This window comes from Lepus europaeus, chromosome 6, assembly GCF_033115175.1.
Source record: "Lepus europaeus isolate LE1 chromosome 6, mLepTim1.pri, whole genome shotgun sequence".
NCBI lineage: Eukaryota > Metazoa > Chordata > Mammalia > Lagomorpha > Leporidae > Lepus > Lepus europaeus.
Window position 1 is genome coordinate 724,789 of NC_084832.1, and position 16,809 is coordinate 741,597.

The following is a 16,809-nucleotide window of genomic DNA, read 5'->3' on the forward strand; positions in this document are numbered from 1 at the left end:
AAGCAGGCGCCAGATGGCAGGCGTTCCGGCGCGAGGGTCGGAGGAGCCCAAGGAGCCAGACCTCGCAGCAGCAGGTGCAGCCGGGCCCCCGCGCCCCGCCCCGCCCCCAGCCCCTCCCCGCCCTGGCGGCCCCTGCCCCTGCTCCCCATTGGCCCCACCCCCGCCCCGCCCCTGTCGGTCCCTCCCCGCCCTGGCGTTCCCCGCCCCTTCCCAATTCACCCACCCCCACACCCGGCTCTCCACCCGGCGCCGGCCCCGCCCCCGTCCCGCTCCGCCGGAAGGACGCGTCCCTGGCTCCGTGCGCGGACTTGGACCCGCTGTCCCCGCTCCTGGTCCTCGCGGCTCCGGGCGGGGCCCTGGCCCCTCCCGATGGAGCCGACCGAGTGCTCGCAGGACGCGCGCGCCCGGGTACCCAGGTGGGTAGGGGGTGTCCAGGGTCCCAGGTGGGTGGCGATGGTAGGGGTGCGGGGGTCCGGACGCTCCCGCCAGCGTAGGGTCCCCAGCCCGGCCCCTCCTGCGTGCGGGGCCCTTCGCGGGCCCGCGTCCTCCCCACGACGCGCGCGGAACGCAGGTGCACGCAGAGCGCGGCGCGCGTGCTAAGTTGACCAGAAGCCGCCCCTGCCCCTTGCCGCGCAGGATCGACCCCTACGGATTCGAGCGGCCGGAGGACTTCGACTACGCCGCCTACGAGGAGTTCTTCTCCTCCTACCTCGTGGTTCTCACCAGGAGGGCGGCCAAGTGGTCCCGGCTGCTCCGGCGCAGCCGCGGCGTCCGCAGGAGCGGCACAGGTGGGCGCAGCTCCCCGGCCACGCGCAGCGCTGGGCGGGCAGGAGGAGCCCGGGGCCCACCCTGCCGGGCAGGAGGAGGCACGAAGGCCGGGGTCGCCGCGGGCCCGAGGAAAGCGGCGTCTTCCTCGTCTGGACCGGATCGGGCCTGGGACAAAACCACCCTCGCGGGACCCGCCCCCTCCTCGGTCCCCCTCCCCCTTCCTGGCCGCGCCTGACCCGTGCCAGCCCTAAAGGGAGGCACAGGACCCCTCCCCTCTTGAGGGGGTCCGCCAGCCGGCCGCCCCCAGGTGCCCACCGGCCCCTGCCTGCCTTTCTCAGCCCTGTGCCAGCAGCACAGGTCCCCGTGGGTTCTCTTCTGCCCGGGATCCAGCGCCCTACGTGCTCCGGCCGCCAGACCCTCAGTACCTGGAGCAGTGCTCGGTGGAACAGGACTCCAGTGTTTGCCCAAGCAGTGGCTGCAGACACAGGACGGGCTCGGGGAGCAGAGTGGGGTGTTGGGGCTCCCTACAAGAGGGGCAGCCAGGACCAGATGTGGGGGAGCATAGGCAATGACATGGGGGCCCGGCACCAGGGCCGGGGGCTGGAGCTGTGTGGTCAGCCAGAAGCCAGCAGAGGGAGGTGGCGACTAAAGGACTTGAGGTTAGTGGGGGCTCCAGAGTGGCGGTCCACGGCAGTCCCTGGAGGTTAGTGGGGGGGGGGGGGTCCAGAGTGGCAATCCACGGCAGGTCCTGGGAAGTTAGTGCAGGGCAGGGATCCATAGTGGTGGTCCACGGCAGGTCCTGGGAGGTTAGTGGGGGTCTAGAGTGACAGTCCACGGCAGGTCCTGGGAGGTTAGTGCAGGGCGGGGATCCATAGTGGTGGTCCACGGCAGGTCCTGGGAGGTTAGTGGGGGTCTAGAGTGACAGTCCACGGCAGGTCCTGGGAGGTTAGTGCAGGGCAGGGATCCATAGTGGCGGTCCACGGCAGGTCCTGGGAGGTTAGTGGGGGTCTAGAGTGGCAGTCCATGGAGGTCCTGGGAGGTTAGTGCAGGGCGGGGGTCCATAGTGGTGGTCCACGGCAGGTCCTGGGAGGTTAGTGGGGGTCTAGAGTGACAGTCCACGGCAGGTCCTGGGAGGTTAGTGCAGGGCAGGGATCCATAGTGGCGGTCCACGGCAGGTCCTGGGAGGTTAGTGGGGGTCTAGAGTAGCAGTCCATGGAGGTCCTGGGAGGTTAGTGCAGGGCGGGGGTCCATAGTGGTGGTCCACGGCAGGTCCTGGGAGGTTAGTGGGGGTCTAGAGTGGCAGTCCATGGAGGTCCTGGGAGGTTAGTGCAGGGCGGGGATCCATAGTGGCGGTCCACGGCAGGTCCTGGGAGGTTAGTGGGGGTCTAGAGTGGCAGTCCATGGAGGTCCTGGGAGGTTAGTGCAGGGCAGGGATCCATAGTGGCGGTCCACGGCAGTCCCTGGAGGTTAGTGGGGGGGGGGGGTCCAGAGTGACAGTCCATGGAGGTCCTGGGAGGTTAGTGCGGGGCGGGGATCCATAGTGGTGGTCCACGGCAGGTCCTGGGAGGTTAGTGGGGGTCTAGAGTGACAGTCCATGGAGGTCCTGGGAGGTTAGTGCAGGGCAGGGATCCATAGTGGCGGTCCACGGCAGGTCCTGGGAGGTTAGTGGGGGTCTAGAGTGGCAGTCCATGGCAGACCCCAGGAGGTAGTGGGGGTCCAGAGTGGTAGTCCACGGTGGGTCCCGGGAGGTTAGTGGGGGGGGTCCAGAGTGGTGGTCCATGGAGGTCCTGGGAGGTTAGTGGGGTCTCCAGAGTGGCGGTCCTCATGGGTCCCGGGAGGTTAGTGGGGGGTCCAGAGTGGCGGTCCATGGTGGTTCCCAGAAGGTTATTGGGGGGTCCAGAGTGGTGGCCCATGGAGGTCCTGGGAGGTTAGTAGGGGGTCCAGAGTGGAAGTCCACAGCGGGTCCTGGGAGGTTAGTGGGGTCTCCAGAGTAGAAGTCCACAGTGGGTCCTAGGAGGTTAGTGGGGGTGTCCAGAGTGGCGGTCCACGGTGGTTCCCAGGAGGTTAGTGGGGGATCCAGAGTGGAAGTCCACAGCGGGTCCTGGGAGGTTAGTGGGGTCTCCAGAGTGGAAGTCCACAGCGGGTCCTGGGAGGTTAGTGGGGGGGTCCAGAGTGGCAGTCCACGGTGGTTCCCAGGAGGTTAGTGGGGGGTCCAGAGTGGAAGTCCACAGCGGGTCCTGGGAGGTTAGTGGGGGGTCCAGAGTGGCGGTCCATGGTGGTTCCCAGAAGGTTATTGGGGGGTCCAGAGTGGTGGCCCATGGAGGTCCTGGGAGGTTAGTAGGGGGTCCAGAGTGGAAGTCCACAGCGGGTCCTGGGAGGTTAGTGGGGTCTCCAGAGTAGAAGTCCACAGCGGGTCCTGGGAGGTTAGTGGGGGGTCCAGAGTGGCGGTCCACGGTGGTTCCCAGGAGGTTAGTGGGGGGTCCAGAGTGGTGGCCCATGGAGGTCCTGGGAGGTTAGTGGGGGCGGGTCCAGAGTTGCAGTCCTTGCGGGCCCTCAGAGGTTAGTGGGGGTCCAGAGTGGTGGTCCATGACAGGTCCCGGGAAATGCTGCCTGGTTGGAAGGGAGGGCGGGGGAGGCGGCCCATCTTCTGCGGCTGTCCATGGTGGACTGCAGGGCAGCAGAGGCAGGAGCTGGGCTGGCAGAGTGACAAGGAGGACGAGAGAGAGAGAGAGACCTTCCATCTGCTGGTTCACTCCCCCGATGGGAGCAAAGCCCGGAGCCGGGGACTCCATCTGTGTGTCCCATGTGGGTGGCAGAGACCCGACCGAGCACCTGGGCTGTCACCTGCTGCCTTCCCAGACGCAAGAGCCCAAAGCCGGAATGGAAGTGGGAAAACGGAGTACGTGGGACGCGGGACGCGTCTGCCCTCAGTGCTGGGGCGGAGCTGCTGGGAGGGGCTGCAGGGCCTGCCCCCTAGCCCCCCAGGGGTGTTGGGGTCTCACTGGCTTTTCCCCTGCGTTGAGGGGAGGGTTTTCCTGTGTCCTTTCTGTCTTAATGCCCCCTCGTGACAGAATGGGTCCAGGCTTGGCGTTTGGCGTCTTAGGAGACAGCTTCCTAAGGTGGTGTTTTCTGCTGCTTCTTGGGCCCCGCGAACCCTAAATTCTCTCTTCTATAGCAAGTGTGGCTTCTGTCATGTCTCCTCAGTTCCTTAGAAATCAAACTACACCATGCACACTGACATGCATTGCAGACACATATTCTCACACAGACACGGAAAACCCAGGGCCCGTGTTGTGGGCAGCAGGTTAAGCCTGCTCTGCCGGCTCGAGTCCCGACTGCTCTGCTTTCAACCCAGCTTCCTGCGGGTGTGCCTGGGAAGGCAGCAGAGGATGGCCCAGTACCCAGGTACCCAGGATAGCCCCTGGGCTCTGTGTGGGAGCCCTGGGTGGAGTTCCAGGCTCCTGGCTTTGGCCGTGGAGTGACCCAGCAGACAGGAGCGCTCCATTGCCCCTGCGCTTGCTCTTTCCCTGTCTCTCCAATAAATAAACCAAGTAAGTTTTTAAGAGTGTCCCAGGGTGGTCCCAAGGGAGGGGCTGGACCGGCACTGCTGACCAGGGTACACTGTGATGCCAGTTTAGGCCGACGTCATGCATGTTCACACTCTGGTTTTCGTGTGAGCTTAGTTTTCACTTCTCTTGGCAGACGCTGTGGAGGGGTTCTGGGCCAGGTGCTAGTGTGTGTTCGGCGAGAAGGGAGTTGCAGGTCGTGTTCTGAGGCCCGGGCGCCTTGGCTCTGTGTGTGGCTGTCTTCCTCCCGGCCCCGCCCTGCTGCACCCACACCTTTCCCTCCCACCGTGTCAGAGCGGCAGATCTGGGTGTGGGTCTGTGTCGGGGTTCTTTATTACTCCCCCTTATTCCTGCCTGAGGTCTGCCCGTCGCCACGTTTCTTTTACCACTGTGGCTTTACCATACGCCTTGACATCAGGCGGAGCGGCTGCTGCAGCTTCTTTTCCAAGTGGATCTGGTCCTTTCTGGTTTCTAGATGCAGCTGGGACCCTGTGGCCATGGCAGGACCTCGTAGTCAGTTTGGGAAGAGCCGAGTCTTGGGGGGGCTGCCGCTGAGAACCTGCCGTCTCTTTGGCTTCTTGTGCAGAGTTCAGCATCCGGGTTCTGCAGACGTTGTGTTAGATTGATTTGTCCTTGGAGTTCTTGCTGTTGTTGTAACTGATGCTGTTGTGTTGGTTCTTAAGAACTTATATGACAGGCAGGACAGAGAGGACCTTCCGTCCGCTGGTTCGCGCCCCAGATGCCTGCACAGCCAGTGTTAGTCAGCACCTGGCGTTTCATCCGTGTCTCCCCTGAAGGCAGGAACCCAAGAACGTGGGCCATCGTCAGCCTTCCTAAGGCCAGCAGCGGGAAGTGGGGGCAGAGGCAGAGCTGGCCCCGATACAGGTGTGGGCATTCCAGGCAGCGGCTAGCCTACTGCCCCTCAGTGCCTGCCCTGGTGCCGTCTCGGGGCGTTTGGCTTCCAGTTACTCATTGTTAGTTGGCAGAAATGCCAGTGACTGCGGCCGGTCCTTTCCTTTATCTCTGTCCTGAGTTCGGACCACCCCTGCCGGTGTTGTTCTGGGTGGGCCGGGCGCTGTCTGACTGTGCTAGGTTCTGGGTGGGTTGGGTGCTGTCTGTGTTGGGTTCTGGGTGGGCTGGGCGCTGTCTGCCTGTGCTGGGTCCCGGGCGGGCCGGGCGCTGTCTGACTGCGCTGGGTCCCGGGCGGGCCGGGCGCTGTCTGACTGTGCTAGGTTCTGGGTGGGTTGGGTGCTGTCTGTGTTGGGTTCTGGGTGGGCTGGGCGCTGTCTGCCTGTGCTGGGTCCCGGGCGGGCCGGGCGCTGTCTGACTGCACTGGGTCCCGGGGGGCCGGGCGCTGTCTGCCTGCGCTGGGTCCCGGGTTGGCCGGGCGCTGTCTGACTGCACTGGGTCCCGGGTTGGCCGGGCGCTGTCTGCCTGCGCTGGGTCCCGGGTTGGCCGGGCGCTGTCTGACTGCACTGGGTCCCGGGTTGGCCGGGCGCTGTCTGCCTGCGCTGGGTCCCGGGCGGGCCGGGCGCTGTCTGACTGTGCTAGGTTCTGGGTGGGTTGGGTGCTGTCTGTGTTGGGTTCTGGGTGGGCTGGGCGCTGTCTGCCTGTGCTGGGTCCCGGGCGGGCCGGGCGCTGTCTGACTGCACTGGGTCCCGGGGGGCCGGGCGCTGTCTGCCTGCGCTGGGTCCCGGGTTGGCCGGGCGCTGTCTGCCTGCGCTGGGTCCCAGGTGGGCCGGGTGCTGTCTGACTGCGCTGGGTTCTAGGTGGGTTGGGTGCTGTCTGCGCTGGGTCCCGGGTGGGCCGGGCGCTGTCTGACTGCGCTGGGTCCTGGGTGGGCATGGGTGTTGTCTGACTGTGCTGGGTCCCGGGTGGGCCGGGCGCTGTCTGACTGTGCTGGGTTCTGGGTGGGCCGGGCGCTGTCTGACTGCGCTGGGTTCTGGGCAGGAAGGCAGAGTTGTGGAGAGCGTGCATCAGTTTGGGTGGCGATGGACGAGGTTCTGATCTGTGTGTGTGTGTATTGTTGCTTGTATGTGTGAGTATGGAGTGGCATCCATGGGTCTGGGAGTGAGGGGGGGATCTTTCTCTGTGTGCCTGGGTGTATGTACACATGTGCACATACATGTGTGTGTACGTGTGTGTGCGTGTGGAGTGGCAGCCAGGGGTCTGGGAGTGAGGGGGGATCTTTCTCTGTGTGCGTATGTGCACATACATGTGTGTACATGCATGTGTGTGTGTGGAGTGTCAGCCACGGGTCTGGGAGTGAGGGGTGGATCTTTGTGTGCCTGGGTGTGTGTACATGTGTGTGTGCACATACATGTGCGTGTGTACATGTGTGTGTGTGCGCGTGGAGTGGCAGCCAGGGGTCTGGGAGTGAGGGGTGGATCTTTGTGTGCCTGGGTGTGTGTACATGTGTGTGTATGTGCACATACATGTGTTTGTACATGTGTGTGTGCGTGTGGAGTGGCAGCCAGGGGTCTGGGAGTGAGGGGTGGATCTGTGTGCCTGGGTGTGTGTACATGTGTGTGTATGTGCACATACATGTGTGTGTACATGTGTGTGTGCGCGTGTGGAGTGGCAGCCAGGGGTCTGGGAGTGAGGGGGGGATCTTTGTGTGCCTGGGTGTGTGTACATGTGTGTGTGTGCACATACATGTGCATGTGTACTTGCGTGTGTGTGTGTGTGGAGTGGCAGCCACGGGTCTGGGAGTGAGGTGCTGCTGCAGCTGCCGCCCGCGTCTGCCGTGTCTTGCAGTGAAGCGCTATGTCAGGAAGGGGGTCCCGCTGCAGCACCGCGCCCACGTCTGGATGGCCGTGAGCGGAGCCCAGGCCCAGATGGACCGGAACCCTGGCTACTACCAGCGCCTTGTCCAGGGAGGCAGCAACCCCGGCCTGCAGGAGGCCATCCGGACAGGTGGGAGTGTGCGCTGGCCCGGGCATGGGGTCCCGAGAGTCCTGGGCTGGGGGGAGACTGGTGGTAGGCGCGGGAGAATCCCTGGGGGAACACGGTCTCTGCTCGGTGAGCGCCTCGGCCGCCAGGAGCGAACCTGGTGGTGAGCACACCGGATTTCTCAAGGCGGCCCCCTGAACGGCGGCCCCCGGAGACCGAGGGGAAGAGGGACGCGCGCCCCACCCGCAGCCTGCGCCCCTGCCACCGTGTCCCAGCGTCCCCGCCCTGCCCCGGCCTGGCTGCTTTCTCCTGGGCTGTGGGCGCTGCGAGGAGCAAACACCGTGACAGTTTCACCTGAACTCCATAGGTTTTTTGGCAAATAATCTGCTTTTCTGATTTTCATGGTCTTGGGGAAATTTAAATTAAATACAAAATGTGGGATTTTTGAAAACCCTACTACTTTAGAGAGCTGAGAGGTTGAGGAAGCGGCTGCCCCAGCGTGGGCCGTGGTCGGGGACAGCGGACGGCCCCAGGAGGCCAAGGCCCGAGGAGGCCCCGCTAGTGTGTGCTGGACACGTGCTTTCTGACGATTTCGTCTTCCTGCTGGACCTTGCCGCGGCCCCGCCCAGCCTGTGACCCTGACCGCCTCCCCCGGGGGGGCTGCAGGTGTGGGCTCCCTCCTCCCCAGGCAGAGGCCAAAGCCTCGGGGACTGCTGGATAACAGGCGTGTGCGGCGTGACGGGAATGTTCAGAATTCCAGAACAGCCTGCCTGGCGAAGACGGGCGGGGCCCTGCGAGCTGGAGGCCTGGGCCTGCCCTGCCCATCTGCGTTCTTACACTGGAGGCTGAGGCCAGAGGCTGTGACGCCTCGGACCACGCGGGGTCCCTGTGGCCGTGTTTGGTACAGGAGCAAGCCCAGGCTCCGTGGAGTTGGACAAAAGGGCCGATCCGGGGCCACATGTCCTCACCCGCCGGTGGCAGGGTGGACCTGCAGGTGACCCGTGGCAGGCAGCGTGTGGCCATACGGCGTGTGGAGCCCAGGGCGGCTTCGCTCAGCTGCTGCTGGGATGATGGGGCTGTGTCCCGAGGCAGCAAGGGGCCGGCAGGGGGCTCAGCCCCAGTGCCCCGCTTTGTTCGTGCCCGCCAGGGGCCTGCATGTCCTCCGCCTCCCCAAGAGCTCACGGGTCACGGAGCTTCCTCAGGTTCTGGTTTGTTTTTAATTTTTGTTTTAATCTTTTTTAGTTTCTTTCTTTCCTTTTTTTAATTTGAAAGGCAGGGAGACTGATGGAGATCTTCCATCCGCTGGTTCGCTCCCCAAACAGCCATAACAGCCAGGGCTGGGCCAGGCCAGTCAGGAGCCAGGACCTCCGTCTGGGTCCTCCACGTGGGGGGCGGGGAGGGCAAGCACTGCTGCCCCCCAGGAAGCTGGACGTGGAAGCAGGCAGGGGCCGCAGCCAGGCAGTGCGAGGTGGGCCCCGGGCATCCCCAGCAGCAGAACCACTGTGCCTCACGCCGGCCCCCCGTGACCCTGGGCCCTGGGGGGCAGTGGCCAGTGAGGAGGGGGCAGGGAGCTGGGTCAGCAGCCGCCTGGGCCCGCAGGAGCCCTGGTCCCAAGCAGAAGGCTGGCTGGGAGCCAGCACCGTCCCAGCACCCAGGCCGGCCCCCGTCCTCCCTGGTCGTCTGCGGTGTGCCCAGGGCGGCGGCCGGGCCTTTCTCGGGGACTCAAGGGCAGCAGGGTGGGGACCACGGCTGAGACCCCAGGGTGGGGGCCTGGACGAGGGTCCTGAGTGCCCTTTGCTGTGATTCCTGTGCAGATCTGAACCGGACCTTCCCGGACAACGTGAGATTCCGGAAGACCGCGGAGCCCTGCCTGCAGCAGGCCCTGTACAACGTGCTGCTGGCGTACGGGCGCCACAACCAGGGTGTGGGCTACTGCCAGGTGAGTGTCAGCCCAGGCCGTACACTGCCTGCCGTCAGGCCTCGCCAGGGCAGCAGTGGATGTAGACGGGTGAGGGTGGGAGTCCGGAGGAGGGGGGTGACGGGACACAGAGCAGACACACCCCGATGGGGACTGCCCGTGTGCTGTGGGGATGGTGTCCTGGAGGCCCCTCCCAGGAGCCCTGGCCGCACCTGTTTCAGTGCTGTGGGCGTCAGCAGGGCTGGCCGTGTGCAGCGTCCCTACCTGGAGGCCAGCAGAGCCAGGGCCAGGGCAGGTCCCTTCGCTGAGCTTGCCCTGGGCTGGGTGGGCGGCCCGTGCCCGGCCTCGCCCGGCACGGCACACAGCAGGAGCCCGTGCTGGCTGTCCCTGGCTGTCACCGGGAGCAGAAGGGGCCTCCCCTGCATTGAGCGTCATGAGCTCCTGGAGGCCGGGGCCCGGCTACCGCGATCAGCAGCGCCGGGAGCTTCCGGAGGGAAGGAGGAGCGGGAAGTAACTGAGCACGTGGTCTTGGCTGCCGGGGCTCGGGGATGAAAGCACACGTGTTTGAGCCAGGGCCGCGGCTGGGGAGAGAAGGGGGCGAGGCAGCCACCCCGCTCGCGCCCCGCAGCTGGATTGGGCCCTCTCGGGCGGCGCTCCCATCACTGGTACCTGCTTCCTGTGCGGGGGCGCCAGGATTCAGGCAGAGAGGCAGAGAAACCGTCCTTGGGAGATGCGACTTCTGTTCTTTGGGGTTTAGCAGTCGTCTTGGGGCGGGCACTGAGGCTGCTCTCGGGACCCCGCACCCGCGCTGGAGCACCTGGCTCCTGACCAGCGCCCGCTCACCTACACCTGGGAGGCGGCAGTGACGGCTCAAGCGCTGGGGTTGCTGCCACCCACGTGGGTGACCCAGATGGAGCTCCAGGCTCCCGACTTCGGCCTGGCCCAGCCCTGGCCGTTGCAGGCATCAGATGGGAGTGGTCTCTCTCTCTTCTCTCTCTGTTGCCCTGCCTTTCCAATAAATAAATCATCTTCTATAAGGACCATTTGCAGTAACACCAGCAAATCAAAGCACAAAGGGGCATAAATCTAACAGCGTGTGGGATCGAAACGTCCAGGCGCTTCTCACAGTTTCTGGCAACTTCCACCCTCGGCCCCCTGTGCTCTGGGAGCTCCCCCCTCCCGTCTCCAGCACGAATCGCGCTCCCGTGGTTCTGTCCAGGCGTGGGTGTCTGTGGTAGCCCTGCAGTAGGCAGTAGGCGTCGGACTGAGCTTTCTAGAAGGCGGTGGTGAGCCTTGATTTCAGTGCCCCCCCAGGGGGCGGGGCCTCTCTGAGCCACGCCCTCGCTCTCTGGATTCGCACTGGAACACAGCCTTTCCCATCTCCTGGGTTCCGCTGGGAAGAGCAGAGGAGGGGCCCCCAGTGGTGAGCGGCCCCCGTGACTCGGCGTTTACGCCTCTCATCTTTCCAATTTCAGGGGATGAACTTTATAGCCGGCTATTTGATTCTTATCACGAAGAGCGAGGAAGAATCTTTCTGGCTGTTGGACGCGCTTGTTGGGAGAATACTGCCCGGTACGTGTGCCTGCCGTGTGCCCGCCGTGCGCCCGCCGTGCCTCGGCTGTGGCTGTTGCTGGCACGTGCAGGGCTGTCTGGGAGCTGAGTGCAAGTTCTCACCGTCGGCTTAGCGGAGAGGCGGTCCTAACCGGTGGGCGCCGACTCGGGCTTGGTGTCGGCTGTGGTCGTGTTTGCCCCGGGTCTGTGTGCTGAGGCCTGTCCGTGGGTGACGCGGCTCACCGTGGGCCCTGCCCTCAGCGGCACTGAGGTCCTGGGGGCCCCATACTCCCACTGGAGCAAGTTGTCCTCAGGAGCAAGCCGGCCCCGCCCCCTCTGGCCCTGGGACCCTCCCTGGAGGCTGCACCTGGGCTGCAGGGCTGGAAGCCCCCAGCACGGAGCTGGCTCACCTTGGCTCAGGCCCTGAGACCCTCCTCCCCACCCGGAGGCTGTACCTGGGCTACGGGGCTAGAAGCCCCCAGCACGGAGCTGGCTCGCCCTCGCTCGGGCCCTGAGGCCCTCCCCCCCACCCCGAGGCTGCACCTGGGCCGCAGGGCTGGAAGCCCCCAGCACGGAGCTGGCTCGCCCTCGCTCGGGCCCTGAGGCCCTCCCCCCAACCCGGAGGCTGCACCTGGGCTGCGGGGCCTGGAAGCCCCCAACATGGAGCTGGCTCACCCTTGCTCGGGCCCTGAGACCTTCCCTGCCCCCCGAGGCTGCACCTGGGCCGCAGGGCTGGAAGCCCCCAGCACGGAGCTGGCTCGCCTTGGCTTGGGCATTTCACAGCTGCACTGACAACGGCCCTTCAGCCCAGCAGTCCCCTATGGGCTCCGCTCCGTGGAGGCATTGGCACCTCCCTGACGTTTGTATGGACTCAACTCTGGGAGCCAGTGTGACCTCACACGTGTGCGTGTGTGGGACTGCGGGGGCAGGCGGGGACACAGGTGTGTGCGCATGTGTGAGAGGTCAGGTGACCTCACGTGTGTGTGTGTGCATGTCTGAGGGGTCAGGTGAGGTCACAGGTGTGTGTGTGTGTGAGGTCAGGTGGGGGTCACAGGTGTGTGCATGCGTGAGGTCAGGTGGTGTCATAGGTGTGTGTGTGTACATGTATGAGAGGTCAGGTGGGGTCACACATATTTGTGACTGAAGGGTCGGGGGGTCACAGGTGTGTGTGTGAGAGGTCAGGTGATCTCACACGTGTGCGCATGTGAGAGGTCAGTTGGCCTCGTGTGTGTGTGCATGTATGAGGGGTCAGGTGGTCTCACGTGTGTGTGTGAGGTCAGGTGACCTCACACGTGTGTGCATGTGAGAGGTCAGATGGCCTCATATGTGTGTGTGCATGTGTGAGGGTCAGATGGCCTCGTGTGTGTGTGTGTGCATGAGGTCAGGTGGGGTCACACATATTTGTGTGTGTGTGACTGAAGGGTCGGGGGGGTCACAGGTGTGTGTGTGAGGGGTCAGGTGGTCTCGTGTGTGTGTGTGAGGTCAGGTGACCTCACACGTGTGTGCATGTGAGGGGTTAGGTGGCCTCACGTGTGTGTGCGCATGAGAGGTCAGGTGGGGTCACACATATTTGTGTGTGTGTGACTGAAAGGTCGGGGGGTCACAGGTGTGTGTGTGCATGTGTGAGGGGTCAAGTGGGGTCACACGTGTGTGTGCATGTGTGACTGAGGGGTCAGCTGGCCTGACATGTCTGTGTGTGCATGTGTGAGTGGTCAGGTGGGTCACAGGTGTGTGTGTGCATGTCAGCTGGCCTCACGTGTGTGTGTGTGTGTGTGTGTGAGAGGCAGGTCTTGGATCGAAAGCCGCGTTACGGAAGGCCCTGTTGGACTCGGCCGAGGGCCGGGGCTGGGGCGGGCTCAGCGCAGGTCCTGCTCTCAGGCAGGTGTCGTGGGGTCTGCTGGCTGAGCTGCATGATGGGAGTGGTGTGCCAAGCCCCAGCCATGTTGATTCAGCACGGAGGGCGACAAGGCCGGGGTGGTGCACACCCCTGGGTGCTGGCCGCCCCTGCCCGGCTCCTGGGCCCTCACCGACTCCCTGCCTGCCCACGTCCATGTGAGTGCTGCGGTTACCCTGCCCTTAGTTATACAAGGCACGTGTGGAGCTGATCTCGCTGCAGCAGCTCAGCGGCCACAGCACTGAGGACAGAAGAGGTGGCTCCTGACACACCTGTCTGTCACGCAGGTGTTTTGGGAAAACACAACCTAACACAGCTGCCCTGTGGCACACAGATTCCACGCCTCTCCAAGCCTTGGAGCAGACAGCTCCTGCTGTTTCCAACAAGTCCTGCAGGAGCTAGGAGACAGCTGCTGACCAGCTCCGGGTGCGCAGACACCCGGCGCACGCAGGCTGAGCCAGGGTGACCGACAGGCTGGCTGCCAGGTCTGTCCACACAGTCACCCTGGAATGCAGCCATGGCTCCATCCCGGGAGAAGTCCAAGGCAGAGCACAGGCAGCCATGGTGCCACGGTGGTGACAGGGCGGCATTGGGGTGGTCGGGCAAGAGCCGGTGGCAGAATCGAAGTCGCTGCGCCGAGCCCCGCCCGTGGGTCAGAGACTCCAACGTGAGAAAGCCAAACTTCGAATCCCTGAGAACGAGGCGGGTGGTCCAGGACTGAACACCCCTCAGAAGTATGAAAACACGATTACGTAAAAATCGATAATGATTTTGGAGAGACAGGCTGCTGGCCTGGAGTTACAATGATCTGCGGTGCCCAGGGGGGGAGCATGGGCCCAGCGCCCAGGCGGTTCCCTGAGGCAGTCGCTGCCCCGAGCCCTCCCCTGTGGCCGGTCACCCTGGATCCTCAGTGTGGGTGGCCGAGGGACTGGGCTGGAATCGCCTGTCGTCCGTGGCCCTGGCCTGCACATGGCCAACAGGGTTTGCAGGCCCACAGATGCTGAGGCCACAGCCCTCCGTCTCCAGTGCGGTTACAGGCGGCTCGCGACGTGGAGACCCTGGGGGTGGGCAGCCTGTGCGGGTGTGTGCTGGGCACCTGGGAGTTCACCAGTGGGCCCGTGTGAGTGCATGAGCGGGAGCACGTGTGTCCATTACGGAAGGAAGCTGGGAGGTGCCCAGCCAAGGGCTGGGGTGGGAGGGAGTGGGGCACCTGGATCCCTGATGAGGGGCTGGCAAAGGTGATGTCCCCGGGGGGCAAGCACAGGCCAGGGCCACTTTCTGGAGATATCAGGCAGCCTGTGGGTGGCCCTGACCGGGAGCTGGAGGCACCTCTCTGTGCGTGGCCAGCCGGGGGCTGTCCTTGCTGTCCCAGGGGGCGCGGCAGGAGCTGCCCGGCTTAAGGTAATCCCGGCCCCGGCTCAGTGTGCCGCCCCGGGCGGGAGGTAAGCGCCTCTATTTCTGGAAGCTGCTCTGACCTGGCCAAGGTCACGCTGGGCCTCGGCCGGGATTCCTGGCGCTGGCCTCCTCGCCGGCACCACGTGGGGGCTGGGGGTCAATGCTGACCGCCCCCTCGCCTCCCTGGCTGGGTGGAGGAGAGGGGAGGATTGTTCAGCGCTTGCTCCTTTGTGGCTGAGGTGGCTCCTGGCCGGCCGTGAGTTCCTCAGCCACCCCCCTGCCTGAGGCTGTGCCGTGGCCCGGTCTGTGGGTTCACCTCTGGCACAGACCACACGTGGACATCCACCGTGTCACAGCAACAAGCTGGAGAGACAGAGGCCCATTCCCAGGGAGATGGACACACACGCGTCCGTCAGTCTGAGCGTGCGTCTCTTTCTAGAGCCACTCATCTCTGGACTTTCTCGTCTTCCCCAGCGGAAACTGCCCCCACTAGACACTGCAGGGCCCATGGCAGCTGCTGGCCATTTCTGACTCGGGCCCCCACGCCAGTGCCTCCCGAGTCTGCCACCTCACGGGTGCTGGCAGGTGTCAGACCCCCTCCAGGACCACTCTGGCCTGCTGTCCATCCCCGGCTGGCACCTCCAGCTGTTGTGGCAACACTGCTGTGAGCACAGGTGCTTGCTTGTACTTACTTTTCACCTAGCGAGCGAGTGAGCACACTTCTACGTGCTGGTTCACTCCCCAAATACCTGCAACAGCCACGGCCGAGCCAGGCCAAAGCCAGGAGCTTGGAACCCCATCCAGGTCTCCCGAGTGGGTGGCAGGAACCCGAGTACCCGCCCTATCACCCACAGCCTCCTAGGATACACACGCAGGGACCCAGGTGGGCAGTAAGGAGGCCAGGACTCAGCCCAGGCCCTCCAACACGGGGTGCAGGGGTCCAAGCAGCGACAACCACCACACCACACGTCTGGCCCAGGTCTGTTTCTGCCTGCAGACTTGTGACCTAGGTTTCTGTTTCAAAAAATTTTTTAAGTTTTTTTTTTTTTTTTTTTTTTTGAGAGGTGGAGTTACAGAGAGGGAGACAGAAAAGTCTTCCACCCGTTGGTTCACTCCCCAAATGGCTGCAAGGGCTGGAGCTGGGCTGATGCGAAGCCAGGAGCCAGGACCTGGGTCTCCCACGTGGGTGCAGGGGCCAAGGACTTGGGCCATCCTCCACTGCTTTCCCAGGCCACAGCAGAGAGCTGGATTGGAAGTGGAGCAGCCGGGACTCAAACCAGCATCCATATGGGATTCCAGTGCTGCAGGTGGAGACGTACTACACCACAACGCCAGAGCCCCTTCTAATTTTTAAAGATTTATTTGAAAGGCAGAGTGACAGTCACAGAAAGAGACATCTTCCATCTGCTGACTCATCTCCAGATGGTCCAACAGCCAGGTCTGGGCCAGGCGGAAGCCAAAAACTCCATCCTGGTCTCCCACTTGGGTGGCAGGGGCCCAAGTGCCTGGACCATCCTCCACTGCCTCCCCAGGTGCATCAGCAGGGAGCCGGATGGGACTGGAACCCGGGCTCGCCTGCAGGTTACGACCATCCTGACCCCCGGCTGTCCCCCGAGCCCTCCCCGGGGAACGGGCAGCCTGACTCCGGCTTCCCTTCCCACTCCTGTGCAGATTACTACAGCCCTGAGATGCTGGGCCTCAAGACTGACCAGCAGGTGCTCGCAGAGCTGGTCAGGATGAAGCTGCCGGCCGTGGCGGCCCTCATGGATGGGCACGGCGTGATGTGGACGCTGCTCGTGTCCCGCTGGTTCATCTGCCTGTTCGTGGACATCCTGCCCGTGGAGGTGAGTGGCCGCCGTGGCCTGTCTGGGTGCGTCCCCTGCAGACCGTGCTGTGGACCTGGGACTGCCTGTCGGTGGACATCCTGCCCGTGGAGGTGAGTGGCCGCCGTGGCCTGTCTGGGTGCGTCCCCTGCAGACCGTGCTGTGGACCTGGGACTGCCTGTCGGTGGACATCCTGCCTGTGGAGGTGAGCGGCCGCCGTGGCCTGACCGGGTGTGTCCCCTGCAGACCGTGCTGCGGATCTGGGACTGCCTGTTTAACGAGGGCTCCAAGATCATCTTCCGCGTGGCCCTGACCTTGATCAAGCAGCACCAGGCTCTGATCCTGGAAGCCGCTAGTGCGCCAGACATCTGTGACAAGTTCAAGCAGATCACCCGGGGCCCTTTTGTGACCGAGTGCCATGAGTTCATGCAGGTGAGTCTTCGGTGTCCCCGTGGGTGGGGCTGTCACAGGGGTCATGCGTGTCAGAGGCTGGTGGTCTGAGCACCTGTGGGGGGCTTTGAGGGGCTGCTCTGCCTCACCTGACGTACCCAGTGTCAGAGCTACGTGGCCAGGGGACGGTGGCGGCAGCCTGGGGCCTGCCCTGGTCGAGCCCTGACGGGACAGCTGGGGCCCGCGTGTGCCCCTTTCCAACAGCCCCGTCTCTCCCCAGAAGGTGTTTTCGGAGCCTGGGAGCCTGCCCATGACGACCATCACCAAGCTCCGTGAGACCTGCAGGGCCGCGCTGCTGGCCCAGGGCTGAGCCCACCCGCAGGCCCTGCACCGATGCGCCTAACTTGCTGTAACTGTCCCGCCCGTCACCCTGTGAGGAAAGCCTGCTTTCATCAGACATTAGGAATAAAGTACAATGAGCTGCTTAGCCCCTCAACACCTGTGCCTTTGTGGTCGCCCGCTTGTGACTGCAGCGAAACCATGGGGCAGGTGTGGTGCAGGCTGATACCTGGTGCCCGTCCCCCCACTCCACTTCCGATCCAGCTTCCTGCT

At 64.2% G+C, this 16,809-nt stretch overlaps 1 protein-coding gene across 3 annotated transcripts; it reads left to right on the forward strand.

Annotated features, from left to right (window-relative positions):
• Positions 1–279: 279 nt before the first annotated feature.
• On the forward strand, positions 280–16,773 carry GRTP1 (growth hormone regulated TBC protein 1). 3 transcript variants are annotated; one of them, XM_062193908.1, is made up of 8 exons: positions 290–416; positions 637–788; positions 7,092–7,250; positions 9,041–9,165; positions 10,620–10,716; positions 15,656–15,828; positions 16,054–16,239; positions 16,478–16,773. In XM_062193908.1, exons 1-8 carry the CDS (start codon positions 370–372, stop codon positions 16,565–16,567), a joined length of 1,029 nt encoding a protein of 342 aa, XP_062049892.1. In that variant the 5' UTR covers positions 290–369; the 3' UTR covers positions 16,568–16,773. The 3 variants fall into 3 exon arrangements, with proteins under 3 accessions (XP_062049894.1, XP_062049892.1, XP_062049893.1); XM_062193910.1 differs by lacking the exon at positions 637–788 and having other exon boundaries at positions 280–416; XM_062193909.1 differs by lacking the exon at positions 16,478–16,773 and having other exon boundaries at positions 15,656–15,920; positions 16,054–16,218.
• Positions 16,774–16,809: the final 36 nt, after the last annotated feature.